The 23,233-nt window shown below is 35.9% G+C and overlaps 1 protein-coding gene across 3 annotated transcripts in view; it reads right to left on the bottom strand.

The window, feature by feature from the left end:
* The window catches only part of LOC111426901 (Ecdysone-induced protein 75B), a 68,071-nt gene that overhangs the window by 7,351 nt on the left and 37,487 nt on the right, over positions 1–23,233 (bottom strand). For 2 of the 3 annotated variants that reach the window (XM_023061774.2, XM_023061775.2), the window contains exon 2: positions 959–1,047. In XM_023061774.2, coding sequence (XP_022917542.1) covers positions 959–1,047 — 89 coding nt within the window. Of the gene's footprint in view, positions 1–958; positions 1,048–1,260; positions 1,660–23,233 lie in introns of those variants that run through there. The other variant, XM_023061776.2, reaches the window with a different exon arrangement.

Below are 23,233 nucleotides of genomic sequence, written 5' to 3'. Positions count from 1 at the left end.
GCCACTCGCCGAGTCGATGAACTGAGGCAACAAAAAGGTGGTGGGGGACGAGAGAGGGTAAAGAACTTAAAAGAACCGCGTACTCTGTTGGCGATTTTACCTTATATTTCGGCAGATGGCATATCTTTTTTGGAGAAAACGCGATTTTTGATACAGGTAGAAATCGAAATTTGAGAATCTTTTGTGGGAGAAAAGGGTTCGTTTTTTTTACTTCTTCCTTTCGATCGAAAGGGTATAAAAGATTGGAGATGTAGGGTTGCGAATTCGTGCGTTTTCCATTAAGGGGGTGAGATTGGTTAAAGCAGGTGTTATCCGCATCAGGTATACTGACCTTGATATCTTTTAGAAATTCTACCCAGATTTTGGAATTTTAGATTGTTTGAGATTCTGAATTCATTTTCTTCCACATCCGGCAGATGTTTAATGGTTCATATCAAAAGATTAATTAATTTTTTCAAATAAAGTGATAAATCATCGGGGGAGCTTTAAAATAGATATAAAACTATTATTACAATCTCAAATATTTACACAGACCAAGATAACGCGAACCATAAAATAATATTTATTGGAATACAATGAGTGTATTAGGTCACCAGAGACCAAAAAAAACTCGGTAGTGGCATAGAAGGCACCGCGTGGCCATTGACTTCATCGTAACCGACCTTCAACCGTATTTTTGCGCACACAACCATGTACAGGTATAATACAACCAAATTAATATACAAAACTTTAAAAATGCTATATATATATTAAGTGAGAGATGTGTTCTTGAAAAACATTTAACTTCCTGTGGCCTTTCGTGAAGTCGAAGAGGAAAAAAAATTTAATTGTACGAACCGAAATATCAAGGTTTTCTTCAGATTCGATTTCCTCGTTTAAAAAAAAATCAAGGGTATTATAACGATGGCTGTGTTAATTTTGTAAGGGACAAAATAAAATGAGTTTTAGAGAAACTTACCTTGCATCCCTCGCAGGAATGTACTCCGTAGTGGAATCCAGAAGCTTTATCACCGCAAACTCGGCATAAAACAGTGGTTCCATCAAATTCTACAAATAAAAAAGAAATGGTGTTGTAGATTAATTCAAAAAATAAAATAAAATTGCGGTTGGAAAAAAGTAGAAAGAGGTGAAATGGCTTTGGAAGAAGAAAGCGTGATGGCGACTTTCTCCATCGAGCGCTGCAAGAGCTTACTTAATACATCTGATTGGAGAAAGTCTTTCTCGCGGTGACGCAACTCTTTTAGATGAAGGTAAACGTACCTAAGTTTAATGTGGGTTCCCTATGAGGGATATTGGGTATATTTGTAGTTGTTGATTCTGGATATTGAACCATATCTTGGGTGCTGACACTACTATCTGGTGAAACGATCATTTTTGAAGCACAATAAAATCACAGAAAATCACGAAAATAATCCAAGTATGAAAGAGGGTAAAATCCGGAAAATAGTTTTTGTCATCGATGAAAATTATCGATTTATCACAGAGAGAAGCACAAGATCAAAACGATATTTGTAAGTGTCACAACCCCTTAAATAGGAGAAGAGACCAAAAGCTCACGGACGTCTGCGATCGCGGTTCCGCAGTCAAGTCCAAGGCACACTTGTTTCACTTCCAAATGCTGCGGAGGAACTGAAGATAGTGAAAGTCACGACACTGACTGGGCCTGAAGAACTCGGGAGTATAGTAAATAAAGACCGTGCTACTACCTGAAGGGCGCTGTGATCCGACCGCGGTCCGAAGGTGGGGTGGGGGACCGGGGGCCCTCGGCATTTTAGCGAACTTGCGGGTTCATCGCATTTTGAAGTTGGAGGTCACTGACAAGCGAACGAACGGTCGGCCAATCGGGGCGCGCCCGGAGTCGCTCCGATTGGGTCCCGGAGCGGACGCGCTCCTCCTCCGGGGGCCCCTCGAGTGGGGGAGCTACCGCGAACGCCGAGGAAGTGTGGGTTCAACGCACCCGAACCTTGACTGAATTACCCAGACAGGCTGCAACGCAACGGCCAAGGCCGTTCGTGTTCACTCTCGCGGCGAAATCGAGACGGAATCCTTTCACTTCGTTTTTCGGCAGACCCAGAGTTACCATAGTTGAAACACAATTGAATTTAAAAAATACTTTTATTTCAAAAGCTTCCTATATTATTCAAAAGATACATTTCAGTCTTATATCTTTTAAAATTCGCATAGAAAAATTTACAGCTCTAATGCACAGCTTTGATTTTCTCCATTCTTTCTTGTCCCTTGTTTTATGTTCTCCAATTTAGTATAGTCACCTTCTTGGCATTCTCTATCTCTCCACCGTCTTCTTCTACTTCTAATACCTATATTTTTTATTTAGGTTCACTTCTTATCACATATTTTCCCCATCTCAATCTGCCCATCTTTATAGTTTCATCTTACAATGCTTTTGTGTTTATACATAAATTTAATTTCAAGATTTATCACACTAACACGGAAATTTCTAGTTTAACTTTTATTTCCAATTACATCTATTTTGAAAATGTTGTTCATGAAATATTTATTGGTGTTCAATTAAAGTTAATTTAGACAATGAACATATCATTCCAATCTAATACAACCTGATATAGATAAGAAGTAGCAAACATATCATTAAGCTCGGATTTCCTGTTCATAGCTACAGAATTGGCACATTGACACTCATAGAAACAATTACAAATCGGTATTAGCAAGTTATTGCAACATACTTTTCTGCACATATTTTTCACAACCTTACCAATAAAAAATATCAACATATCATTTTAACAACAAACCTAGAGATAACTGTGACAAAGCATCATAATGCACTTCCTAGTGGATTGAACAAACATTGGTGTGGAAAATATTTTGCGTTCTACATCAAATCAACTTTGTTATTTTTCCGCCATTATATGGCAGGTTTTTTAACATTGAAGATGGATCTTTCTCCCTAAAATATTTGCATAAAAAAGAACTATTACCAAATATATTCAATTTTAAAAAATGTAAATTCCAGTGTGAATCATACGATAAAAGGACACGAATTTAACCTCATTGTAACACAAAATAAAAGCGTTTACTTAAAATTTTACCTGACCTTTTATTGTGAAATGATTTATGTGTGAAGAAAATTATACAGTAGCAAATCTGAGGTCACTTTAACGTTCCGAATTTGGTTAAGGTCCTGTATTCCTTCTACTTTAAATAAGAAAATAAAATCAAATTTTTTTTGTTCAAAAAATTCAAATCACGATCTAATTTACGCACATTTATACACGACCAAGTGTATGCGTAAATAATTTATAATACAACTTGTTTGTAGTTAATATTCAATGGGGACAATCTGTGTTCATTAAGATTATTTTTTTTTCGTTTTTTAACTTAAAGCTGTTGTAGATTTATTTATTATTCATGTGAGCCCACCACCTGGCATTGTAAAATTTCCCCACCACGCGGAAGTGGACAAGCGCTTATTGGCCGGTGGTTGACCGTGAAGGTGCGAATAATTCGACATTAAAAATAGAAGGTTGTTGGCAGGACCTTGGACGTTCAAAGATTACATATACGGCTTGGGCATTGTCGATGATCCCAAGGTTATCCAAAATAATTATTTGCCCTGGCAATAAAGTGTTCGATGCACCCCGGCCGGGCTCAGTTTGATGACCTTTCCCACTCTGCCAGGTTGGCAACGACGTTATCGCGCGCGCCAAAGACCTCTTCTTCTATAGGTACCGTAACCCTTGGAATTTCTCTCTTCGCGTGGCAACAGGAGGCACGACGAACCGTGGCCATAAACGATACAGCCGAATACAGAGGACTTTCACTGTCATAAAACGTTTCTTTTTTTCTTTCATTCTTTTTCTTCTTATTCGGTTTGGGTCTGATTCGTTAGGTTCACTTTCGATTTTACAACTTAACCCTCTGGGAAGGTGATTTCTTAGTTAAATAAAAGCTAAAAATAAATAAGTCGTAGATTTAAGCACAATAAAATTGAAATATTCAAAACTGTTAACCTTGCCCAATAAACCTAACGGGTACCTTTGTGCGCATTTTTCTTTTGACGAGAACTCGATGGTCGAACGAGATAACAAGGAGGCGAACAAGCGTCGAGTTCATGGAAAGAGTTCAATGTCGGCGTTTTTATTTTCTGCGATTCCGCTGGTTCCTGGGTCACCGACTGACCATGGCCCGTGCTCGTTTACCGAACACTCAACCCACTTCCAACAGTTCAATCTCAACTATAGATATTCTAACTACATGAAATATTTAATAAGCTAATTTTTTTTTGGTATGATTTAGAATTGGGTTTTGTAAAAAAGTTAACTAAATATAATGACTTTTCATGAATAAGATTTTGGTATTATGTAATAAATGAAATAAGATTTTTTTGTTGGAAATCTTCCAATGATTTTCGATGACTAAGTCTTCGTTGACATTAATTCCTATGTGGTCTTGTCTCTTCCTTCAGTGACGCACGGTCCAAGGTACCGTTTCCGGCATCGTCAGAGTGTCGAAGACATCGAAGTGTCTCTGATGCTTCGAAGATGTGGAGAGTAAGTCGATTGGAGATAGATAGAAACGGCGAGAATCGCGCGCGTTCTTCGTACTTCTTCTGCTGGTTTTTTGAGAGGTTGCTCCGGGCCAGTGACCTAACAACGGCGGCCAACAAGAGGAGCATCGGCGGCATCGTTGCTTGGCCGATTCGCGCGCGTTCTTCCGAGGTCACGCGGAGTCACTTACCCCACTGGTACAGAAATGCGAAAAGTGAGTGGCTCTCTTTGTGGTCAGCGAGCTCAACACGGCCACACTGACGATCGTTTCTTCTTCGTCTTTATACCTCTTGAACCAATTTACCGACCTCTAAACCAAACAACAACAAAAAAAATCTTTTCGATTTATTTCCATGTAAACAATAATAATTCTTATCAGAGCTTTTAGATATCATGTTGATTTTATACTTCGAATACATTAACATATTTACCGTTTACTAGGACAACGTGATCGGTTTGTGTAAATCGTAGCCGAAATTTTCATTCAACAACAAATGACGTGTTTTACTATACTTATGTATATCGTATAGTATCGTAATAATTTTTTGGGTTGGGTAAGATGTGGGACTTTTGTGTTACTCATACTGGAGTCAACAACCGACAGTAACGAGTCCATCACGAAACTGGTACATTTTTGAACAATGTCCCAGCGTTAGACACACACACACACATACACGTGCACATTCAACACAGTAACGTCCCGCTAAGGTTCAACGTACTTCTGCGTTGTTTTCGTTGCCCATTATCGCTCGTGCTCAGTGGCCGACATTGCACGTGGACCACCATCGTTCACTGGATTCCCCCGATATGATCGCAAAATCATCGATGTAGGCTTCCGTTAGCTGTCAATAACCTCAGTATGACCGGAAAGGGTTAGTCTTTGACCAGCATACCAAAAAGATGACAGTACCACACAATTGCTATTATATTGATATCCATCAGCCTTTATTATTAATCTCTATACACAATAAATAATTCTTTCATAACGTTATTTTTATTTTTTACCAAGTAAATAAGCAAAAAAAATTAAGAAAACCTGTGTTCGCGTGACACTTAAATTGACTGACTACGCTGTTTCATAAGCTTAAACATGTAAACACGTTGAAGTCTTTGACCTGCTGACGAATTTTTGAGAAGTGAAATTACGTTTTAACCCAATTGCAAAAAAAAAATAAATTTAATTTGGTTACATTAATAAAGTTTGTATGCTGAGTATACAAAGTATCAAGTATATCCAAGTCAATGAAAACAAAATTTTTTAATAACGTACAAGGTGTAATTAATACCGAGTTTATGCTAAAGAACTGATTAATTCACGTCTAGACCTTTCCGGAGAAAGAAAACAGGTCATAAACCTAATGGCTACACAACAAAAAAAAATTAATGTAGAAACGGATATTGACGATAAATACTGAAATGTAAGACTTCTAGAAATAAAAATCCTTGAAATCATCAAATCCTATTGTTCATTTTCTACGTATATATAAAGCTGATCTACCGATTTTATTATAAAAAAATGAAATGTATTATGGAAGTATTAAAACCATAAAATAATAAGAACTAACGATTTAGATACGGTTTTTTGGGTTTTGTTAACTAATTGATACAAAAACCTTCCCAGAAAAGTATTTGTTATATCTTAGTAAATAATATCTTTTGTATAAAAAAAATAAGTCTGAGTAATTTGAGATGTTGCATAAATTCATTTCCGGGTTATACCTTGTGGTATAGCTAGCACACGTCTACTCGAATCCCTTTCTTGAATAGATGACATGCAACAAAAGACACGTGATCCGCAGTTGCAGTATTAAGGCCCGTTAAGTCGTGCCTAAGGAAGAGAAGAAAATCTGCGGTTGCACACGTGCCTCTCGAACAGAGCCCCCTACGGAACAGTTAGGTTTTTTACTTCGCCGGAGACTGTATAATTAGGGGCAAGCTGCCACACGTTGAACACGCTCCAAGGTATACCCTCTTTCATCATCATCATGATGATCTCGCGCGCTATATCTTTTCCTACAAGAATCAAGACGACCATCTTTGCTTCCTGGACGAACGAACTGGTTCCTCGATGACATCTGTCACGACCTGAAGGTACCCCCTTCATTATAACCCATCGCGAACCGATTGCCTACAGTAAAAAAACCGAAACCGGGCAAAAACCTACCAGGAAACGAACAGGAGGTGGTTTCAAGCGTCAGGTGGCGATGAATTCTTTTTTTTTTGCTTTGGTTTTGGCGTTTTCTATGCTGGGGCGGTTGGTTTTTGGATGAAAGGGGTCGGATCGATTGTATCGTTAAAAATTGCCGGGCGGTTTTCGATTTCGTTCTGGTTATTATGAAAGGATGCAATTTTTTTCGGGTTGGATTCTAAAGATGGAGAAAGAAATAAAGGGGTTCTTTTCTTCTTTTTTTTTTTTGGGGAAAGGAAACGTATTCTTTTATAAAATTGAAAGTTTTTGATTGTTGGGTGTAATATTATACAGAATGAGTCGTAACTATTGCATAGTCCTTGAGTTATATTCTTCTATTCTTTCTTTAAATGACTAATTGTTTTTGCTCCAAAATGATAAGAACAAATTTAGTTTTTATAGCAAAATCAGGTCACTAGGTATTTCTGGTTATTCTCATCTCCCTCATTGTTGCAGAGTACATGGATAAGCCTTATAGTACTGAACCAAACTGTTGGTTGATCTTGAATCATCTCCCATCGACCAAAAAAAATGTGAAGATGTAAGTGCGTCATAAACAAATATTGTTTGATTCTTTTGAAATGCCTTCAATGTATTTAGTTAGTAATTACTCTTTTTAAAGTTTTTTCTTGCTGGAGCCAAATACTTGAGGGCCACAAAATTATGGTTTTTCATGGTACTTTACCAACAATCAATTTTTTTGTGCTAATATCAATAATTTCTCAATGATGAGCCATTTTTTTTGAATTAATGTGAAAGATAAAGATTAAACGAGATACTAGTACAATTTTGGACACAGCCTCTTTGAGTGCATTGCTACCTAACTAATCGATCTTATGTATACACATGCATCAAGACTTGTTATCTCTTTAAGATGCATTAATTTTCTGGATTCAATCTCCATTGGCATTAATTCTTGTCAAAAGTGAGTACATTTTTGAAACTGTTTAAGATACAAGATGATAGTACATAGAAATTGAAGGTTGTTGAATCTCCAAAAACATGATATGAAATGTGCTAATATCAGACCATGAAAGAATTTAGTTTGCCAAAATATATATTCTGCGACCCACTCAAATTTCAAAAGAAGTAATTCAACGTTGTTCTAAGTCCAAATTATGTATGAAAAATCAGCTTTATCTCTTGGGCTAATTCAAATGAGCTTTTCTTTCTGTATCATAAATGTAATTATCAATAAGTTTTTAGTATATTTATAAAAAATTGAATTCCTTCTAAGTAATTTCCTGGTTGTAACATCTCCTTTAACAAACATGTTCTCTATACTTAGCATGATGTTAAGGTCTCGCAGAGGAATTCCTCCGTCGTCGAACAATAGTAAATCGCGTAGTCGTTGAGTCGTCGCTGCACCTTCTTCCAAGAGATGAAGAGATAGGACATCGCCGTCCTCTTCGTAGTCAGTTGTAGCGCTATTTGCGCCTTGGGTTCATTCCACTCGGGAACCTCCTCGATATTTCGGTCAATGACGCAACCTGGTGCATATACGGGCGTCGTCGTTGGGCGTTTCTAGAAACGTCACATCTCGAAAGGTTTATAACTCTACTTCTTGCATTCGTATTTCTTTCCTCTTTCTCCTTCTCCTCGTTTAACTATACTTGTAATCCCTCTTCTTGTAGGTAATAAGAAGAGAGTAGGAACATCTGCCGTATCGAGGCAGCGCAGGAAAAGTTGCGCGCTTGGTGACGATCGAAAAGGGGTAAATGCACTCGACGCGGCGCTTATCGTACGTCGCGCGAGTCGCAGGAGGCGTCGAACTCTCTTTGCACCGTTACCTTTACCTTCGCCGAGTTGCTGGTTGTGTTGCTTGCCATCTCTCGTACACACTCTTCTGCACCAAGCTTCAAGCTTTGTTCGTTCGTTGCTGCTGTTGCTCTTGCTCCGCATTCGCACCAACGACCTCCCGAACGATGAACCCAAACGACACGAAGAAAAATTTCTTTCATTAGAGAAAATCAATTTTTTGTTTAAAATTATTTATTTAGTATAAAGCACATAATCTCAGACCGAATCTTTATCTGGAACTTTTAAATCTTTACTATCAAATTAAGTTTGTTTACATTTCATAAACCGTGATATTACAAAACGTATCAATTTATATTTGTTACAATCTCTCGTTAAAACTTTCCATTGCATACAGTTACTTTCCAATTTTAAACGTCGGTCTTTGAACTGGAAACAAGCATATATCGACATAATATTGTTGAATTGTATCTTTAACGTTATATACCTATTGTCTATTTAAAAATACGTCATCATAAAAACACCATTGTGTTAGGTCTTAACATTTCTCTTTCAATTCAAAGCATTACAACGACATCACTAATTGCTTGACCAATTATAAATTTCCTTCTTTAGTAAAAATAATCACGAAATTATTTCTAACAGTATTAGTGTTATAGTAAAATAGCTTCTTCTTTAGGTGGGGCGTGCGAAAATCCGTTTGGGTTCAAGGCCCTCAAGCTCGTGACGTTGCAAAGCACGTACGCGTATACGCAAATACGCGCGGTGAAAGAAGAGGTGTTTGCCCATCGAACGTGCTCCCAAAGCGTTATTGATGCACACTCGTTCGCCGTTGGTCATTCGCGGAACCGTACGGGACTCGCTTCGGTTACATTCTCGACTCACTCCAAAGAACCGGGTAATTGCCGTACGATAAGCCCGAGCCGGTTGCATAATTCCCCCTCTTCAAGAAAAGAAGAACCCCCACGGAACGAGATGAAGGAGAAGATGTAACAAATTCCCAGAGATTTACGACTAAACCAAAAAAAAACAAAAAAGAGTCCTCTTTGGTAATTAGTCTAATAACCAGGGATAATTGGGGATGACCATAACGTACCACTTTTTTCTTCTTTTTTTTTGGAATTAGGGCTTTGAAAAGGCCGTCTAAGAATAAACCCCATTAAGCATTTTGACAACAAAACCTCTCTCTTAGTCATAGGGGGTTAGCTGTCAACGCTTTTCTTAACAGCAATTATTAAGCTATCATTGACGTTTTAACTCTTTTGTAATCCCTGTAAATGTTTTTATTTTTAAATCTTTTGTGGAACAAAATCTTTAGAATAAGCAAAAGTATCGAAATTGATAAAAAAAACAAAAATAAATACAATAAGAAAAAGAAAAGAAAAAACTAAGTCAACGAGATGCGGTACACTCGGTTTCTCTATCTTTCCTGTGTTCCACTGTCCCGTTGGCCTGAGCCAAAAACGAGCTCAGCCCGCAAGCTACGGGCAAAATACATAATTAATTTACTTTCAATAAAGGACCCGAAAAAGCCATGAAGCGGCGCCATCGAAGATTCGAGAATCCGAACGACGAAGTAAGATAAGAAACGGAGTGAGAAAAAAAGTCCGGGTTAGTGTACCGATGTGACCGTGCCTGGAAGATTCTTCTTTCGCAATATTCGTTGTGGACGCGAAGACACGCGAGGGGGAAACAGAACCAAGAGGACGGTGATCTCGTGTCTCTAACCCATGGGTAAAGTGTTGATGATGTACACTGAACCCAAATTAAAAAATACATTTTTATATTTTTTTTTTGCACATTTATAAAATTATGGTTCATTTAAAAATAATATTTTGTAAAAATTACAAAATTATGTGCTGAATTTGATGAATTAAAAAAAATGTAAATTAATAATTAGCAAAAATCGCGTAGTACAACTCGATGTCTTATACTAAGCAAGCAGAGTACAACGATCTCTCGTCCAGCAGGAGTGAGTGGGTGAGTGACCTGCAAACAGGACAGTGCCACTGGTGCTGAAGTACGAAGCACACGTTCCATTATGTAAGTTCGAGAACTCGACGTTCATCGTCGCGGACTTATTTGCATAGGTGTTTTAATATAGATTTCTTGTTGATGCCAATGTGTCATTTAAAGCACGCGGCATAATCACCAATAAATTTATCTTTAACTTAATCAATTAATTTAAATTGTATCATACACAATTTCATTCAACATTCATGATATTTAGTACGTTTTGAATAGAAACAATTTGTTTTTGTACGATGAACAATACAAATTTGTTTACGATTTACGAATCATCTAAAACCGTTACTTGACCATTAAACAATGACCGAGCGAAATTTCGAGAACTAAACAGTGATTAACGAAACGGCAACAATTTTTTTTGGTTTGTTTGTTATTATTACAGCACGGATTTAACTGTATTTTTTAGATTTTTTTTATGGAAATACCAAGACAAGGTGTACTATTACTACTACGTTATGCGATATTACAAAGTTGGGTTTTCCTTGTTCTGGAAGGAACAAAGTTGAGGTCATTCAACTTTACCAAGACTTCAAGTTTCGGTTCTTTGCTCTCCGCGGTGTCGAAATGGCGCAGCACAACTGCTCAGGAATTCGGTCTAATTGACTTGTGTGTGTGTAGAAACGTGTATGCCGCAACCGGCGTTGTTACAACACACCTCCGCGCCAATCTACTTGCTGATATGTAATTGATTAATTAGCCGGTGAACATATGGGACCGGACTTTCGCTATCTTATATACTCTGGGGCCTGGTTCTTAATTGAAAGCTCAATTTTATTCTTACAACGCCATTGTTCAACTCTGATTTTACACCTTTTTATACTCCGCGTAAATTGTTTATCGAGGTAATTGGGGCGTAACACTTTCCACCACGTGCTGGCGAAATCAACAGATCAGAACATAACAAACTAATTTTTGTTTGATAAACAATTTTGTTCGTAAATAATATAGTCTTGTCCAAACATTTTTTGGATCTACTAAATTCAATTTTTTGACCTAATTTTTTCAAGGAAATCATCATCGATCAACGTTATCTTTTATATGATACTCAATATGTAGATGACATCTTTATCATCTAGAAACATAGTAAACAACAACTTCGGAATTTTTAACATTATTCAAACATCCAGCACCCAATGGCATAACTTAGCTTGGAGGTAAAAAAGAGCAACCAGCTATTCCATCATTCAGGAATAGAAGCAACAGATTAAACGGTGCTCCAAAAGAAAATCGGATAAATAGACCCACCATTTTTCTGCACTATTTTTAGGAAAAACAAGTTCAGAAAACGACTCATACAGTGCAGAATTATTTCTTGTACTTTATGCTATACAGCGAGATGTCCAAGTCTATATTTTGCCATTTAGGCATAAAAAACAATGTTATCTAATCACAATGGCAAGTTTTGACAACCAAAGTAGTGTTGAATTTATTGAAAATGCAAATCGTATGTATAGCTGTATATATAAGAAATATAGAAAAGGAAATGATGGGGAGAAGTGATTAAATCTGATGAAGATGGGGGAGAGTACAAGGTTAAAGAAAAAAAAATTAAAAACTTTTGCAATTAATAAACATTAATGTATGTTTCTATATGCATAAAGAATTAGGTCGAGGAAAGAGTTCGCCTACTATTACCCAGTTGTTGTAGCATACAATAAATTAAATTTGAATACAGTTAAACCTTTCATAACTTTAAAATTTTTCACGCTATAATATGATTCGACTCGGTTGAAAATTATGTCAAAAATCGTTAAGTTCCATTTTAAGTAAAAGTAGGTTAATACAGAAACAATAACCCTACAGCAAACGCAACACCTTTGTTATGTAATACTGCGTATAACGGTTTCTTTAGGGGCTGGATTTTCGTGTTTTTTTATTATTACGAGCTTAAAAAACAGACGAGCCTAATCGCCGTGTCTGGACGTTACAATGGTCATCTGCCCCACAAATATTTTTCACCCACAGATTTATTGCAGCAGCGGGGTGCTTTTTCACCGCCTACAAAAAAAAAGAATAAACTGGAAGAAGAAAAACTTTCTTAAAAAAAAGTCTTTTGTATTGTCTTTTCAGGTCGTCGTTTTTTCTCTCCTACTTTTTTATTTTATTCTGCGTGGGTTCCGTAATGCGAAAGGTCGGTTTTAAGTAGTGACCGTATCTTATGGATGTTTCGCAATTATTCACGAGGTCGTTTTTTTAACTCTCTTTATTTCCACCGAGACGTATAAGATGAAAAAAAAAACGACAAGAGATGACGAGATTGGAGAAGACAACGAGAGGAACGGGGAAAGAGAAAGATGATATAAGTTGGAAATGTGCCGTGGAGTTGTCGACGTCGCTGGCTATGGCGAATAAACGGGTTACGTGAGGTCTGTAACCGAGAATAAGGTCAAAATCCGCTGAGCTGAGTGTGAGTAACCTCATTTACACTAGGCAAGTGTACCGTACAATCCCAGATGGATTACTTTAGTTCAATGCACCAACATTAATCATTTATTTTTCAATAGTTAATAGAAAAATTTATTTGAATATTAATTGAGGAAATTGATTTCAAAATCATTTTTCAAATTTGTTTTGTAAGATTATTGTAATGTTGACCAATTTTGTGGTTTTTGTTTGAAAATCCTGTTCGCAATCATAACTTCAAATTATCAAATATCATGTTTAAATGTTATATGGAGCAACTAAATTTTAGTTTATTTTATCAATTGATTAAATTAGTATAAGAATTAATTATGGTCATATACACAGCTTTGAAGATTCCTGTGTGAAGTGTATTGAAGATAAAAGTTATCGTAGTTTCGATTTCAACAAATGATGCTTATAAAGACAATTGACTTGGTTACAAATTAATGCTGCTCGTGTGCATTTTCCAAGGAGTTTTTTCGATTTTCTGTATTTCTTCGGGTAGTTTGAGGTGCTGGAGTACGTCTAATGAAAAAGTTTCAAGATATAAGTAGCTAGATGTAGTTTATGTAGTTCCATAAATAAAAAGTTATATAAGTTTATAGAAGTGAGTTAACTGGATGAGTTATCCGAAGTTCAATTTTGAGACTAATTATTCTATATCTACATTCTCAATTTTTCAACAGCTCCTTGTTATGGAAAAATGGCTATAAAATGACTGCGTGATTGTAAACTTACTGGAAGAATTTGGTGTAGTGGTTTGTAAAAGCTAGCCAATGTTGTCATAACGTTGTAGGCTGCCAACGATTTCTATCATTTGATTTCCAGAAATAGTCATCTAGAGTTATACAATAATTGCTGTCTTATTATTTAATTAGTTTTCTATTCTATGCAGCCCATTGTTGATTGAATGAAAATTGAAGTGCTTACTCAATCTATTGCCGCTATATGCCTTCAGCTACGATTTCTCTTTATCTATACTAAATATTTGTATGAACGCCCAATCTCAGATTTTTTCTATACCGCAGTCGGAAAATGCACCTCATGGTGTTTCTGCAATGATTTGTTTGATAATTCCTGAAAAAGTGAATGATGACCATACTTAATCCTTACTAGTTCAATCCAACCCAAGCCAATTCAACTTAACCCAACCCAAGTCAACACACCACAACCCAACCCAACCCAACAATGACCGACTATATAAGAATCAAAAGCTTGTACACACCTTTCAGGGAAATTAGTTCTAAGAAAATAAAATTCACTGAAAACTTGTAAGTGTGGCATAAAGTTATTTCTTATTTGCATTAACAATGGATATAACTGGAAGATCAGCATATATGAAAAAAAAAGAGAAAAAAGAAAGACTTCATTGGCTGTATTTACTCAATGAGTTCCAAAGATAGCGAAAAATGTGTAAAAAAATGGCAAACTGTGTATTGTGGATAATTGGTATACAACTCTTCAGTTTGCACACATCTACATCACAATACACATTGCATGGGAACATGACGTGCGAATCGAAAACGAAACCCGACGAAAGTATTGAAAAAATGTTGCGGAAAAGTAAACTTTTCGCCAAAAAGAATCTCATAGTTGTGGAAAGACATTATGGAAAGAACATTTATAAGCAATAAACAAAAAGTGCCTAAATATTTAGTATACACAATAAAATTAAAGAAAAAAATTTCAAATAAATTAACAAATTTCCATAAATACACATTAATTGTTTAAAAAGTAAAATTAAAAACTTTTTTTTAAACTTATATTACATACACTTTGTATAAAAAAATTTTTATATTATACAAGTCGCGGGTATTGAATGTAGCGCCATCTAAACGAAAGCTAACGAACTCGAGCGCGCAAACTTGCGAATTCGCCGCTAGATGTCGACGTTGCAGCGCGAAGTTCGTATTTACTTCTCATGGTCACGGTCAGTATACACGTGTATTATTGAAAAAGAACGATTATACCCAAAATGTTTTTTTCAAAGAAAAGAAAAGAAACAAAAAATAATTGTAATAAAAATAAAATGAAAATTAAGACCATTTCACCATTTCTGTAGATTCAAAAAATATTAAAACGAATTAACATTATGAAATTGTGTACAAAAATTCAGGTGTGATCAAAATAAATTGACTAACCTGGTTGATTAGTATCAAAACGATCGAACAGGTGATGATGATGATTCATTGTGACGTCCGAAACTATCGATCTCGATGAAAAAAAAAACGACAGCGATCACTTTACCGATTATTATGGTGAGTCACGGGTTTCTTGGGGAACCCGACCAAACGGGGTAGCTTTTTCAGCAAGCTTTTATACTGTTTTAACCCTCGACTTGAACTGGATGTAGCGACGCCCCGTCTGGGGTTATTACCAACATGCTGTAGGCGTTCTGACCTGCGCCCAACAGCACCTGTAGCTTTTTCTGCTGGCGGGAAAATCAGCCCTCACGTTTTTCACAACGTTTTCCACAACCTTTTCACACCACACCAATGCAGTAAAACATTTTTTTTTGTTTATGACACCTATTCGAGAGTTTTCACAAAACAAGCGTATTTTTTGGAACCAAATTTTTTTTATATTCGCTCTAATTTGTATATCTTCATCTGATAAAAGGGATATCTGGCGAGGCCGTTGAACTTTCGAGGCTGTTTTCTAGGTTATCAACGAACGGCTTTGCTATTTTTTTTTGCTGATCGCAGATACCACTGATATAAGGCCGTCTACTTCTATTGTTTAGGTTGGAGGTTGACGTTTATTTCAAGGATTGGTGAGTAAATTAGATCGTAGTATGTTGTAATCATAAAGATAATAAAAATTAAGCGGAAGATATAATCTTTTTTTATTGAAACCATGAAATTAATGTATAAAATTTAAGTAACCAAGTGGTTGCAGAAAAAAGTCTTGGTGTGGTATATCAAAGGCATTTGCTGACGTTTTAAGCACCATCAAATTAATAAAAAAAATAGCGAAATTGTAATAATTGAAGTGGATGCAGAAAAAAAGTCTTGGTGTGGTGTATCCGTTAATAGAGATTTGCTGACGTCAATTTGAGATGGAGTAATCATGTTGAAGTTAAAGTCTGAATAGGTGATGATTAGAATGAAAAATGGATGTGTTAAAAAACTGTTGGAAAATAAAAAGATTTTTTAAATTGATAGGTTTCAACTTAATTTTATACCGGGATTTATTTATAAATTGAGAAGCTCTGAACCTACACATGAATGGTTGTCACGCGATTTCAGTATCGGACTTGTTTGACGTCATTGCAGACCGAAGGGTTGCAGATATCACGTGTATTATGTCAAATATTCGCATTTTTTTAGTTAAAATATGAAAATAACAAAACGTGGATGTTGAGCATAAGGTTGGAGGTAATAGTATTTTTAGAGTAAAGGACTTACCCCTGAAGGATTTCTTATTTTCAATTTCATTCGACAAGGACTTACCTGCAACAGAAAGAAAAAGAAGTAATTAGTAAACAATATTTTTTCATGTAAATACAAACGGTATGGTACAATTTGAAAGCTTGGTCCTTGGCGGACGTGTTAGAAATCGCCAAGAGAGACCTTTATTTAGACAATGCATTCACGCTAGGACGTAAAAGCCGTCGCTTTTCACCTTTATCCGTCTTGTATAATGACCTTCGCTTAGTTACTAATTCGCCAATTTGTGTTGCAGTTCACGTGATGCAATACTTAGTTCCGAAATGTTGCTGAGAAATTAATTTGCAATAAAATCCGCAGTACAAGGTTAAGGAAATTAATCAATTAAGACATAGTTGGAAATAATCATACATCATATTCTTATTGAAACAAAGTACAAAAAAAAATAAAGTCCTGCTCCGTTTCACAATTCTCGTTTCGCCCAACATATACACATAAAGAAGTCTTGACCCGAATATTGGTCGTCAACCCGTGCATATCTGGGCCACACTCTCGATACTTTGTTACATCACCGCATACGTAAATTCCAGGGCCGCATCTAGACACGAATCGCAAATTTATATTCCACGTAATATAATACGGATTCATTTATAAACATTAAAAAAAAACAATACCCGATAAGAACATTTTGTCCTATTTCTTTTTTTAATTTTGTATCTCAATTTTATTTTAATCTAAATTTTTGTTCTTATCACATCTTTAAACAATATGATAATAGTACCTAATACTTAACGAGTTATTGCGTAACATCATTTTGTTTTCGCCAAATAAAAAATTATTTAACCCGTGATGACCAGTTACGTGCAAATTCGTTAGTCAGAGCGACACGAACGACAATTCATGGAAGCAACGGTCAACGACACCCCACTGAAAGTGGGACACAAGTGATTCGCGAGGCCTTGAGAACGACTCGTTCGCCTGAATGTATTTGTGTGTGTGTGCTAATCGTGTATCAACATAATTCGTTCGGACTGTTGAGCTCGAATGCCTCTGTAACGGCGCCAAGAAATATACCTTTGGGGTATTCTTTGTTGTCTCAGATCAAGAATCAATTTATACATTTAAATATAGGATGTTCAAGAACACCAAAATGTGATTTTTTCTATGATTAGTTTAAATTTATACTATTTTGATAAATCATGTTAACCTAACAATTCTTTATCAGATAAAGATTTTTTTAGAAAACCCCCAGCGATTATCTTACAATGCTATTTTAAGCTTTAATTTGACGTATAAATCATATCTTGACCAATAAAGAAATGCTTAACGAATTTTTTTAATGTTCCAATTTTTTGATTTCGCCAAATTTGAAATCAGTTCTAAAATATATATTTCAAAAATCTGTGATTGAGATTGATAGCGTCACGTTAATCTAAAACGAAGCTAATTGGTCAAAAAGTTAATGAATTAATAAAGTTATCCAATGCTAACCAAATAATTATCATAATATTGAAGTTTGCGTCATATTGAGTCTAAATGGATCTTATAAAAGCTAAATTGAAGCTTAATCAACGCTTAATCTTGCGTTAATCGAAAGTTACCTCCGAGTTAGTTCGGAATAAATACAAAAAGAGAACTGTAATCGAACGCTGATCTTTAATTAAATGTGTTTTATAAAATCATCATTCAATTAATCGTCGGATAGCGTCCTGTTAACTCTATGTTAAGCGTTTATTAACTTAAACCGAACATTAATCCATCGAAAATATTGTGCATTTCTTGAATTCAGCACTATCGTTTATTACGACAAAAATGGGTTTGAGCTTAATCGTGTTCTAATCAACAGTTAATATGATGTTAATTAATAGATAGTGTCACTTTAACTGAAAAGAGGATTAATCGTTTTAACAAAGACTATAATAGAATAATATCGATTGACTACAAAGATTTTTAACTCAAAATGTAAAGAATTATATTTAAAAATGAAGCTCTTCAATGAAAATCCAATGCTTTAAGATCCTTGCGTGGGCTGGCGACGAAAGTGTATCAAGCCCATATATTAAGATGGCGTGGAAAGCAAATTTTCATAAAAACGTTTTTTTTTATGTTTAAACTATCGTTATGGGGACCAACGCCCATGTTCTATAAAAGTCTAGCTGTGTCAATGTTTTTCTTCATACATTCCTCCCATAGACCTATTACGCTTATTTCATCCAGATTTATCCTCTGCACATTTTAAGAGATTCTAGTTATCATGATATGTTAGAATTCGTGAGGCAACCTCAAATATCTTCATTTTAAATAAAAAATCTTATGGAACATGCGTTATTTGTGCCAAAAAATTACAAGTTGATTTTTCCAAACATTGCTTTGGTTCCTACTCATTCTTGATGAAATTTACGAATCTAGTCACAAAGTGAACTGCTAACAAGTGATTTTATTAGTAACCTCTGCAATTACTGTAATATCTGCACTAACTTGGATTGTCTCCGAATATTTGCTCCGAATACCTTTCAATTTTAGTTGTCATTGGTTGCTCCCAATACCCAATTTTGTCTTTAACCACTTTAAATATCTTTCAATAAGTCACAATTGCATCAAACGACTTTGATTGTGACTCAATTAGATTGATTTTTTGCAACCTTTCAAAATCAAGCCAGAAAAATTTTAAAAGTACCCGAACTAAAATTGGTTTTTGAAAACGAGTTTGTTTATTAAAAAGCAGACACATTTATTAGTAACACTTGAAATTTCAACATTGTTATAGATAAATTTTTTTTGTTAACATTTTGCAAGAAAAAATTTTATAATTCTTATTTAAAGTTTATCGTGGGATAAAACTAATCGTTTTTTTATAGTTATAAACATCAATCAATAAAATATTAATACAAGGTTTCCGATAAGTAATTTATAATTGGCATTGCATAACTGAGAGGACAATGTGCGAGGCTGTTGACCCAGTTGCGTGACCTCGGTGGGGCGGGTGAACGACCCCGCGACCCGCCACTGCCGCCCCCGGCATGCGTGCCCCCAACGCCTCCGTTGACGTCGTCGTCGTCGCCGCCACCGTCAACCCGCAACGACAGTTCATCGCACCCGCAATTAGGCCGTCCTGGAAATCAGGAGGTTCTTGAACCTCCAGCTCACGATCTAAATTGGACGTGAGCACGTACGCCCCAACACCTCAGGACGAGACGATGGAAGTAGAAAAGCTTTATATTTCCACCCCTTTATATTTCCACCCCACTTACATTGTCGTCCCTCAAAGGAGGATGTTCCCATTTGACGTACAAAATCAAAGGTTTTGATTTCGACTTTTTTTACTCTTTGATGTATTACTTTGTCACGATTCTGAAAAGGGATTGAGTAACAATTGCACTTTGAAATAAATTCTTGGAACCGAAAATAGTTTTAAACTCAATTCGGAAAAAAAGTTAATTGAAAATGTCAAATCCTCTTTCCCTTTGATGTTAGAAGGGATAAAATTGTAAATGACACTATGAGACTTGAATTGTGTTTTTTTGTGGTAATTATTTTATGGTGCGAAATAAAGGAAGGAAGTTATTTAATAACATCATATATTCTCAGTTTGTTGCACTTCCGACCTACGCCAACTAAAGCAGCATTGTTCGCGTCCGAAAATGGTTCCGAAAAGGCGGCAGTTAACGGATTCTCGCGCGCGGGTCTAAAATCGTTTTCTCTTCCTGAGTCGCGCTTTGCCTGCAAAGAGTCTTCAGCTAGGAGAGTTTTAATAGAAGAGGGAGTCAAGTAACCAGGGGAACCGCAGGAAACGCAAGTGCAATCAACTTGGCGCAGGTTATACGAGTCTAATGCACTCTTCGTCGTCGTGCTGCTGGGGCCGCGGGTCACGAACGGTGCATCGCACTTCCGGAGGTACTCCGACATCGTCTCTTACGGTAGTTTGCGTGGGAGCTCCCGTGAATGGACTTTTTACGACCGACGCGACGTCGACGTCGGTGGCGACGAATGCCCTCAATCAACCCTTTCTTCGTCTCTATGCATTGAGGTAGGGTTGGATTGCTGGGTTGAGATTCTAGCTTTTTATACCTCCTTCTCATCCAGGATTTTCTAGTAGTAGTGCGAGGTCGAAGAACTTTGCACGACGATTATGGCTCTGCGCAAGGTTCGTTCACTTCGCGTAGGGATTTTATCTACGTAAAGAGAACTATGCGGACGATGCGGTTATTTTTAATCCCAGCTTGATTGAAACATTTATTTACGGTTAAATTAGTAATTATTATTACGGTTAAGATTAGGAGAAAATTTTCTAAAACATCAACTAAATTAAAAGATGATAAAAATTAAAGTTGACCAAAATAAAGTTCCTCATTACTTTGAGAAAGCCGCATTTGATTGCAAACACCACAACGTGATGTAACTTGCAGAATGCAATCACAATTGCGACGTATAAAATGAAATTACATAAAATTTTTATTGAATTGTTACGCAACAAGTTGTGTATCGTAACGCAGACGGCGTCGTAGGGAGATCTCGCAAGAGAATTATTATAGTTTTGATCATTTGATCACGTATGAAGATAAAGAACGTTTCTTATGTTTTTTCAAAAGACGTTTAATCAACTTTAATTCCTATAATAATGAAATTGCTTCCTAAATTCATTGAGCCAATAAAAAAATAAAGTTAAATTAAAAGAATAGGTCGAAAGTGTGGTAACCCATTTAAGAAATTTGTATTAGAGAATGAAGAGTGACGGGTTCAAATTAAGATTGACTTAGATGGAGGAAAATGAGAGATGTTGAGGAACCGGTTGTTGTTGATGAGATCGAAAGTAAATTTCTGGGTGGAAGAAAGTGATTATAAAGAAATTGAAGCCGAAAGAGTGAAAGTGGAGTGCGGACGAGCTCTCTCCAATGTAGAAAGCGGGCCAACGGACGGTTTTCGTGGTACTGCATACCTTCTTAACCACTCTTACTTTCAGCTGGTCAAACTAGATTCTTTTCTACTATTTACCCATATTATTCCATCTCATCACGAGGATATAACTAAATATAAACGATCTTAAATTTTATTATTGATTTTTTTTCTAAGGTACAATTATTTTTTTAAATTTAATTTAGGGTTAAGTAAATGGGCATTCACCTTGAATGTATATGTGGGACAAGTTGTTTAATCTCAACGTAGGGTTCGAAAGCCTTCGCTCCTGTTCACATACGAGCTCAGTTGAGTAAAATTCAGGTCAAATTTATCCTCGGCAGAGAGTAGTGCGTTGCTCTATAACCGGGGTCGCTGAAACTAGCCTCTCTGTATGGTTCAGAAAATCGCTTGCCAATGCCTACAACGAGGTCATCCGGCCTCTTTTAAGAGGCTAGGGTATTGCCTCGCCAACGTTTTGAGGTCGCTCGCAGACGGTATCGCAGCGTGCCACGAACGTATGCCAGATACTTGGTCTCACTCTAACAAAATACATCCATCCAAAGCCCTATCTCTTTCGCTCGAACAACTCGGGCTCAATGTCACTCTTATCTGGCAATTTTCATACACAACGGTTTTCTTCTAATCAATATTGTTTGTTGTATCGTATTTTTTAGCATTATTTTTTTTCGTTATTAATTTAAAATGTTAAAATTACCATATGGACGATCTTTTAAACAACGACCGTTGATCGTTTTGTTGGATCATTGCGACATACCTGCGGCTGTTTAAGAAAGTGAAATTCGCAACGACCACATGACGACAACTCAGCCACTTTCTCCTCGTGTCGTTGCAAACTTCACCAACAACATCTATTGTTGATGAGGAAGTATACCGTGTGATCAACACCATAAGTTTATGATTTACTCCCACAACATTTTCAATTTTACAAAGCAAAAGTTTTCATCAAGTTTGGATTTAAACAACAGGCTCAAAAATCTAGTATGCTTTAATTTATCTTAAATTGACATGAATTATCTTGAATACTACGAGTTAGCTAATAGTAGCACACCACTTGGAGAAGATATCTAGGGTTAGTAATTAAAAAAAAGTTTGGGTTTTAGTACTCTTTAGTCTTTGAAATTCTATCCAAGGAGTTGGTTGTACAACTTGCTCTTTTTCCTAAAATATATTCAAGATATCTGGTGTTTCTAGTGTATTGGAAGTAGACCATAACTTTATCAAGCTAGAAAGATACTAATTGGTGCAGTTCATCGCTAATTGTGGATATCAATATATTCACTATTCTGTTAGCAAAGTGTGAACATTTTCAATGCACTTTGGAAAATTTTATTTTGGTACAATAAAGTTACTTTTAAACTCTTACAATATATAATTACTTTATGAACAAGAAAATGCAAATTTATGAGGTCATGGAAAAACTTGTGATGTCATAATTAGAACTAAAGCCACACCAACAACATCCACGGAAAGTTATTCATAAATTATAAATATCTACGAAAAAACTTAGCAATTATTTCCTAAAGCAACAGAATAGGGCCGTTAAATATTTTTTTTTATTGGCTTATTCGAAAGTTTTTTAGAATTTATTGACCCTATATTTTTTAATTTTTGATTCTGAGACTTAGTTTAAAAAAAAAAAAAGTTTAAAATTAGAGGGCGCGAACTCCAAAGTACGTCACTCAGATTGGAGGGTATAAAAATCAATAAAATTTCTGGACAGAGACAATGCTTCGAATCTTATCCGCTAGAAGAAAACAGAAGAACAAACGTCATCTGGAGTCGGGGGTGGGGAATTTTAAACTTTTACATTAATTATTGCAAAAATTAAACAATTTTCGAACGTGAAAACGTTACTAATCCGTCTAATTTAATTTAGATTATCGATTTTTTGATATTCATTCGATTCTATTGTTCGAATGCATAATATAGTAAATCTATGTACTTCACTATAAACTAAAATATACAAGCAGCTTTTTGAATGACATATCTCTACCTACTACTAAATTATGAATTATATTTTTTCAGCT

The sequence above is a fragment of the Onthophagus taurus genome, chromosome 2, assembly GCF_036711975.1.
Source record: "Onthophagus taurus isolate NC chromosome 2, IU_Otau_3.0, whole genome shotgun sequence".
NCBI classification, from domain to species: domain Eukaryota; kingdom Metazoa; phylum Arthropoda; class Insecta; order Coleoptera; family Scarabaeidae; genus Onthophagus; species Onthophagus taurus.
This window is presented reverse-complemented; position numbering and strand designations above follow the sequence as displayed.